Genomic DNA, 9,028 nt, shown 5'->3' with positions numbered 1-9,028 from the left:
GATAGATAGATAGATAGATAGATAGATAGATAGATAGATAGATAGATAGATAGATAGATAGATAGATAGATAGATAGATAGATAGATAGATAGATAGATAGATAGATAGATAGATAGATAGATAGATAGATAGATAGATAGATAGATAGATAGATAGATAGATAGATAGATAGATAGATAGATGGATAGATGGATAGATGGATAGATGGATGAAAGCATTCGGGCCCAAAAAATCCAACCTGGCCCTAGCCCACAGCCATCATGTCTGAACCCCATCCAACCTGACGAATTAACTGTAAGTACAGGTCTGAACCCAGAAAAAAAATAAAAAATTAATTAGTTATTAACGGTCGGGGATGCACAGCTGAATAAAAAAGGCAGAAGATTGAACCTGAGGAGGTGTTTGTCCTTTAATGGCCGACAAAGTTTCTGCCTACATTCTGCATTACTCAGACATGGACCCTGCTCTGACACGTCTGCTTTGGGATCTCACCTGTTTGGGTTGTCAGCCGTGTGCATCAGAAAAGTGTAGCGTCTGAATGAGCGACCATTTGGGCGATGGGTGGCTTCCTGGCAGTGCAGTCCCATCTGAAGCTTAACTGAACTTTTTACCTCTTTCAAGGCCAGTCAACTCGAGGTGCAATGGCCGCGTGCGACTGGTGATGCTATGGCAAGCCATGTTGTCATATAATTGGATCAGGGCTGATCCTCTGACCTAATCAAATTCCAACACTGACCCGGCCCGCCCATCCAACACATTATCATGGCCCGGCCCGACCTGACCGGAATTTGAGTCGGGCTGGGCTTCGGGCTCGAGTTAGAAATGACAGCTTTAATAGGGAGTACTACATTCATGATTAACATATACAGTATATATGCACCAGTATACATACATAATTTGGTCTAATTTCAAATCAGTAGTACAAATGTTGAAGCTGCACTAAGATTTCTCCACGGCCATTTAACTAGATTTTTTTCTGCGAAAATAGATCATGAAAAAAAATCCTTCATTGTAGTTACAGTGATGCTATGTAGCCTTTAGTAAAAATGCAATGCTTAGAACCCTATAGGAGATACAGTTTGGACATGGTATTTGTCCAAAAATCAATGTCAGGTTGAGCTCTGTGGTTTCAGTAACAATTCTCTACATCCCTCAGATAAATTCTGACTGCTGCATGCACACTTTTCTTACACAAGTGCGCCACTTGGAATTTCTATTGATAATGATAACATGAACCTCTGCTGCACGGCTCACGTACAAACACTGGAGCGGAAAAGAATAAAAACTAATGAGTCAAGATAAAGATAATTGTGTCATTTATTATCTATTTGAAATATTTATTTATTATCTGTAGATAACCTTTTTACTATATTTTAATAGGATAGATACTTATTTTGTTTGTTTTCTTTCTCGTTTGATTTGGCTTTAAGCGTCTGGCTTTTAGATTGTTTGGTGACCTTTAAAATTGTTCCCCAAGAAAAGGGCTGGCTGTAAAAGTTGACCAGTTTGTAAGGAAAATTGGAGTATTATGTGTGTGTGTGTGTGTCTGTATGAGCATATTTATACAATTCACTTGTGTGTGTGTGTGTGTGTGTGTGTGTGTTCAGGCATGTAGGTGGTATAGCAGCATGCTGTATGGAGCATATTGCCCTGCTAGGTCGATGTGTGGGTTTTAGAGCGTTTGTTGAAGAGTGATTCAAACTATCCAGAGTCAAAGCCCTCCATGCTTTTCATATCTATTCCTGCCTTTTTTATGCCGGCGTACCATTTCTGTACTGGCTTCTCTAAGGATGTGTTACGAAATGATCTCCTACCTCGCCAAGCATAATAAAACACCCACACACTGTTGTATAACACAGCTCAGTTAAAGAAGTTCTTAAATGTCTTCTGGTGCTGCTTTTTTTTTTTTTGTTGTTAAGATTTATTATCCAAAACATTATGACCTAGGTGAACTAATGTGTGACTTTTGCTGTCATTCAACCACATCTGGTTGATACAGAACATGAAGCATATCTTTCTTGCAAACTCGTTCCATGCAAGGTGCCCTGTCCTCTGTGAGATCAAGGTGAATAAACAGTCTCCTATTCTTCTGCCAAGAATAAAACCGTATGAACTATAGCAGGCTTTATTGGGAAAACTGGGAGAAAAAAGACACAAACATTACAAAATACAACACACTTTAGTCGGGTCTGGACAGAGAGTCTAGGCAGGATGGAGAGGATGGAGAAAAGTTTCAGGAGTGATTTGCAACAAAAGTGTGTCAGCAAAGGTCAAAACAAAAAAATATACAAGACAGTGGTGAGACCAGCTATGTGGTGTGGTCTGGAGACAGTGGCACTGACAAAAAGACAGGAGAAAGAACTGGAAGTGGCAGAAATTAAGATGCTGAGGTTCTCTTTAGGCGTGACAAGGATGGATATGATTAGGAATAAGATCATCAGAGGTACAGCACAGGTTGAACTAAAGTTAGAGAGGCTAGACTGAGATGGTTTGGACATGTCCAGAGGAGGGACAGTGGGTATACTGGTAGAAGGATGTTAGAAATGCAGCTGCCAGGAAAACGACAAAGAGGAAATATATGGATGCAGTTAGAGAGGACACGGAAGTAGTTGGAGTGAGGACAGAGGATGCAGAGGACAGAGTGAGATGGAGGAGGATGACTCGCTGTGGAGACCCCTGAAGAGGGAAAAGCCAAAAGAAGAAGAATTATGGAGACCAAAGTCTCATCCAGCTCCTCCTTTCTGCCCACAGGGATTACATTAGACGAGATTATACTTGATTGTGATTAAATGAGATAAAGCTCAATCAACATGTGTAATGATTGAGCATGTTTCTTAATTTTGTGATGTGTACAAGTTAAATGTAGTATTGTTAATGCCCGTATTGTCATGGTTGCTTAACAAATCTAATGCCCGTTCCTTGGAATAAAACGAACAGCTCACCTTGGAAAAGAAAAACAGATATGTGAATTAATAACATTAATGACAATAAATACTGTTTGTGAGGGAGGGGTGGCGCAGAGGTTAGAGAAGGCGAGCCTGTGATCAGAAGGCCGTCGGATCAATCCCTGGGACCGACAACATAAAAATGTCGGTGGGAAAGGCAAAGCACCCACACCTACATCCACCCTTGATTGCCCCAATCTGTGCCTTTGAGCAAGGCACTAACCCCCACCCACAATCTTCTCCTCCGGGCACCCTAGATGGCAGCTCTCTGCTCCGCACTCGGGGCTGTGGTAGCTCGATGGTCTGTGGCTGTGTCAGGAAAGACCTCTGGCATGATAACAACTGTCAAGTCTTTGTGTGAGTTAGTTCACTGTGGCAACCTCTGAGGACGAGAGCAGCCGAAAGAAGAAGAAAATAATTAAATAAAGTTTGTAATGTGTGAAAATGATGAAAAATAATCTGGGAAAAGTGCATCTGCAAGATTTTATTACTACTGTATATGATTTGCACATCATTGCAAAATAATTTTCAACAAGTTTTGTGAAATCTAATACCGTTTGGTAGGAGTTCAACAACTTAAGGAAACAAATTCATGGGAATGTGTCCATACTTTAACAACTTTTTTTGTCTCTGTATCTTTCCTCCTCTTCTGTCCAGTGATGGCTGGGCAGACAGGTATGATGTAACTGATGGCTATCAGAGGGAGGCAGCTGGTGGAATCACTATAAAGCTAAAGTCAGCATATGTGACCTGGTTTGATGATTATTACCTGAACCTGACACCAGATTCTAACCTGAGGAACCCTTGGTTTCCTGAATTTTGGCAGCACCGTTTCCAGTGCAGGCTGAGAGGACATCCACAGGAGAACACAAAGTACAACAGCACTTGCACCTGTTAGTACAACAATGAGCATGTTCCATACACCCTAAAAAAATTGAATATTGTGAAAAAGTTCAATTTTTCTTGTCAGTCATTTCAGAAAGTGAAACTCATACTTTAGACAGAGTGAAATATGTCAAACCTTTATTTCTTGCAATTTTGTTTGTCATTATTCTTAAGCTATAATTATCATAATTACAAGCAATAAATGCTTGAAATATTTCACTCTATGCGTAATGAATGTATGAGTTTCACTTTCTGAAATGATTAACAAGAAGTATATAACTTTTCACAATTTTCAAATTTTTTTACATGCACCTGTAGACAGTTTTACTTGTCTGAAGCTGTGTAAGCAAATCCTGTAAATGCATATTTTAAAAAGAGCACAAAGTTTTGACCCATTTAAGACATTTAAGAGGAGTGCTTCTGTTCACAACAGGGAGGGAGTCTCTGAGTCTTCAGTATGCTCAAGACACCAAAATGGGTTTTGTCATAAATGCAATATATTCCATGGCTTATGGTCTACACGCCATGCAGCAAGTTCTCTGTCCAGGATTTAAGGTATGATGTTTCTCCATTTGCTTGATTAAAGTCATCCACATTTGGACAGGACAGCATTGACAGTGTTTGCTCTTCTGCAGGGTTTGTGCAAAAACATGCGTCCCATTGACGGACGCAAGCTGCTGGATTTCTTAATGAGAACTAACTTCACTGGTGTTTCTGGAGAGAAAATCCACTTTGACCAGAATGGAGATTCGCCTGGCAGGTCTGGATTCTTCTCAGAGTTAAAAAAGGAGGAGAGAGTGAGGAGAAGAAGAAAAAAAAATGCATGTGGTAAAGGTGACAAAACATGTGCTTTAGGTATGAAATCATGAACTTCAAGCAGACTGGCGAAGACGAATTTGCATACATCCACGTAGGAAGCTGGGATCAGGGCGGCCTGAAGATGAACGATGAGGAAATCTGGAGCAATAACAGTGATGTCATCCAATCAGTTTGCTCTGAGCCCTGCAAAAAGGCTCAAATTAAGGTATTTATATATTTTTTGTCATGGTAATCTCTAAAGACATTGATTTCTTTCAATCCCTCATCCACCATTGTACCTTTACAAAGATGATGCACGTCAAAAGGTGCACATGGCCAAACTTAAATGTATTGCTTCTTTGAATACATGCTTCGTGGACATATATAAAATAAAAAAAATCTGTCAAGTACAACCCACACACAAGCCTTAAATTGATCCCACTGCTTCAGTCTTAATCAAAGCAGCTATCAAATGCACCACAAGAGATTTATTTAATCTTAATGCCTTAACCGTTTCCCATCTGACCTTCTTTAGTTTCCTGAAGCACACACCTATCATAGATATTATGTACTTATGTATTTTTTCCATCCCTAAAATGCTCTTCAACATCAAACCTCTCATACTGACACACATTAATGTGTTTTTATACTGTATGGTTTGAAGAAGATCTGGAAGTTTATGTTTCTTTTAACACGTTATGACCTGCTTTGACCTCAACGGTCCCTTTTAAGTTGAATCACAACAAAAAGGAGTTACTTCTTGCTTCTTGCAGCATCATATTGATAATGCATTATAGCAAACTTCAACAAACTTCTTTTTTTTAGTTTCTGCAAATGTCCCCTTTTTGAGTCAACTGTAAAGCCTTACCGTTGTTGGATAAGCTGAGACTCACGCTGTGGGGTACATCATGGATTCCTGGGGAGTGTGGCAGATGATGTGTCTCTCAGTCTTGTCTCAGGAGAATGTTGAAGACGTTTACATATTTGGAATTATGATAGCAGGGACTCTGCTTTTCGGCAGCGGCGGGGCTCTGCTTTATCGATTTTTGAAAAAGACATTGGCAGCAGTTTCGGCCATGGAAAAGCTTCCGAGTCAGTGTGAAGGACTGGTCCTCGCTGTGGGAACTTTGAATCGTCTGGTTTACGAGCTTAACCGTAAGGTGGAGGCGATTGAGATGAGAATCGCAGGCCACCTGCGGCTTCTGGGACTCGTCAGCGTGGTGGGTTTGACCTTGAAGGAGACTCATAGCATGGATCAGTGGAATGGAATCCCACAATTAGGCATTTTTGGAACCAGAACGCCCAGATGGACTCAAGGCTGAAGAAAAAAGTAATCTGTCTGCCTGAAGGAAAACAAGAATCAAGCTTATCTGAATCTGACTCCCGACGGCCTCGGAGACAGGCCGACTATCAATTTCTCCTGGGACATGAATACCCAAGGACAAAAGCTTCATCTATCCCGTTCTGTGCAAGCTTATCAGAACTGTCTGCTGAAACAACATCTTCAGAAACTGTGGCTGATCTGAAAAAACGCTCATGGATAAATCTCAACACCTCGATGTCAAATGCAAATGTAATCATATTTTAATTGTGCTTGCTGGTAGAGTTTTTTGATGTCTCAAATCGTGTCCTGATAGACAAGATGTGAAAGATCTTTTTTTGTAATACCACTATCTACCCTTATGTTTCTACCCCTTTTCCTATCTAAGATTATTATCTGATAATGATAAAAATGGCCGTGCTTTCTACAGTTGCAGCTTCGTGCACTCCGCCCATCTTTCGGACGACTGTACGTACATATTCGCGTTGTACCTCGGTGCAATTCCAGTAAAGTTTATTCTGATTCTGATTCTGATTACAAAGTTAGATGATACTGTAAGACCATGTATCCTATTGTGCCAGTGCTTAATTTGAGCCACATCCTGCTAGAACAGGATCTGGGGACTCTCTTATTTTGACAGGGTGTGTTCTGGTAACTGTTTGCTTGGATCCAGTAACCCTCTGGCTTACTAATAATAAAGTTATGAACAAATATGACTGCTTTGAACAAATAAAACTTATTTTGGATATATAAACTGAAAATATCAAAGTTTATGCTCAATAATCCAGATAAAAAAATTCAACAAAATTCATTCTATGGGAGTGTGCTGCTTATGGGACTGAGTTTGTTTGTGGCTACACGGACTGATGAAGTCCTTTGGACGAAGGACGAAACGTCTCAACAAAAAAAGAAACCGTCAAGATGACCTGACCGAACGTTGTTGGATAAACTGAAAATAATTATATAAACACTAATTTTAAACACAACAGCCACAAGTTCCAAGCATAAGACCTGCCTCTTCAAGTAGCATTTCCACGTTTACCCTTAAAAAAAAAATCACCTCACCTAAAAGAGTGGTGGGGTGAGTGCTGAGCTAACCAGCCAGTCGTATGCGGGCAGGAGCTCACAGCCGTGGTTCACATGTGGAGTCGGACAACAACGAGCAGGGACAGAGTCGGGGTCGGTTCCGAGTTACTTGACGGCTCTGAAAAGTAAGGGGGGGAAGGATGCTTGACAGATGCGGAGTGTTTACAAATGTAGGTAAACGTAGATGTTTAACAACCCGTTAAAATACATCAAAATTCAGGACATTGCATCTACTTTATACAAAATTTTCTAGGGGAGGACCTTCCCCCACACCTCCTTGCATTCATTCTCCATCCCCACTGCCCCACCCTCTGTGTTCCAGCATCAATTGATTTACAGATTAAGCCCTGTAGTGCGCTAACCAGAAAAAATATATTCACTATGACAAATGAATATAGTGAGTAAAGTTGCAGTGATGCATAGATTTAAAACATTAAAACAAAAGTTATTCAAACTTCTTTTTGTCACAGTATTTATAAAAATGCATGAACTCTGTCATTTACTGCCTTTCAATGTAAAATTATTTTTCAAAATTTGTTTCCTTGGGAGGGACGAGTGTTTAATATAAATGTCCATAATGAATCACCTCCATACATTGTAGCCAAATGGTATCTTAGGCCCATTTTCTCGAGATCACCTATAATAATGTTTATTTGTTGAAGGGTTGCAGAGGGATTATTTTTTTATGAATAAAACAACTTAATGACTTTCTTTACGTTTTTTTCTTTTGATCCCATGATGAAGCAATCTTAATTTCCCAGCTCTACGGGGAAGCCAGAGTGTAAGTTTAGCTACAGAAAAGTGCCGTTGGAGCTTTGAGACCTTTCTGCCCTTTCAAATACTGTGTGTGTGTGGGTGTGCGTGTGCACATGTGTGTGCATAGGTGATTCGCAAAGGAGAGGTGAGCTGCTGCTGGACTTGTACTCCCTGCAAAGAGAACGAGTTTGTGTTTGATGAGTACACTTGCCGCGCTTGTATCCTGGGTTCCTGGCCTACAGATGACCTCACTGGTAAACAAACAATCAGTTTACATCGCAGTTAATTGGACATACAAGATTTCCAAACAGGTCAAAATTTTATTTTTGCACCAAAGTTACTTTCACAAATCTCCTTCTTAAAGTCAAAATACCTCATACACATACTTACACATGCTGGCAAACACAAAACCAAGACTTGCTAATTGAAACTAAAACTAATTGATTTTTGTGTAGTAATAAATAATTAATCAGTGTGAATATTTATGTTCTGAATGCACAAGGAAACAATAGTTCAGAAATTTCCAAGCTTTACTCATCCTTTCTTTCAGGTTGTGAACCCATTCCAGTGCAGTATGTGCGTTGGGGAGATCCAGAGCCAATCGTCGCTGTAGTCTTTGCCTGTCTGGGCCTCCTGGCGACGCTTTTTGTCACTTCTGTATTCATCAAGTAATTATAGACAAAAACTGTCCAACAATCTATATTGTAGCTAGTAATCACAATGTGTTCTTGACAGAACTAGAATGTATGAATCTGCCTGTACATTATTGACACATTTAGACTCTAAATAATGTGATTTGTCTGTAGATTTTGGGACACTCCTGTGGTGAAGTCTTCCAGTCGGGAGCTCTGCTACATCATTCTGGCTGGAATATGTCTGGGTTACCTGTGCACTTTCAGCCTCCTCGCCAAACCACACATTATCTATTGCTATTTACAACGGCTAGGAATTGGTCTGTCCCCTGCCATGAGTTACTCTGCTCTTGTCACCAAGGTACTTGCATCTTTGTTCACTTACTGGGAGGTATGCAGAAACAAATATGCACAAACACATACAAATATTGGTTAGTTTCATGTTTCGCTTCTTGTGAAACTTTGTGAAACTTTGCTTTCAGTTAAATATAAGAAGTTGCAGTTTTAAATACTGACTTAGAATTCAATCAGTGCTTTGAAAGGTAAAATTGGATTTAAGTGTTCATTCATTCATTTTGTGTACACAAAATGAATGAATGAACAC

The 9,028-nt window shown here is 40.0% G+C and overlaps 1 protein-coding gene across 1 annotated transcript in view; it reads left to right on the top strand.

Moving 5' to 3' along the window:
* Positions 1-9,028, top strand: part of grm5a (glutamate receptor, metabotropic 5a) — a 42,290-nt gene that overhangs the window by 23,531 nt on the left and 9,731 nt on the right. The window contains exons 7-13 of the mRNA XM_037687374.1: positions 3,604-3,839; positions 4,265-4,386; positions 4,467-4,591; positions 4,687-4,855; positions 7,920-8,046; positions 8,343-8,460; positions 8,599-8,785. Of these exons, the coding sequence (XP_037543302.1) occupies positions 3,604-3,839; positions 4,265-4,386; positions 4,467-4,591; positions 4,687-4,855; positions 7,920-8,046; positions 8,343-8,460; positions 8,599-8,785 (1,084 nt within the window). The remainder of the gene's footprint in view (positions 1-3,603; positions 3,840-4,264; positions 4,387-4,466; positions 4,592-4,686; positions 4,856-7,919; positions 8,047-8,342; positions 8,461-8,598; positions 8,786-9,028) is intronic.

This window comes from Nematolebias whitei, chromosome 14, assembly GCF_014905685.2.
Source record: "Nematolebias whitei isolate Nwh7 chromosome 14, NemWhi1, whole genome shotgun sequence".
NCBI lineage: Eukaryota > Metazoa > Chordata > Actinopteri > Cyprinodontiformes > Rivulidae > Nematolebias > Nematolebias whitei.
This window is presented reverse-complemented; position numbering and strand designations above follow the sequence as displayed.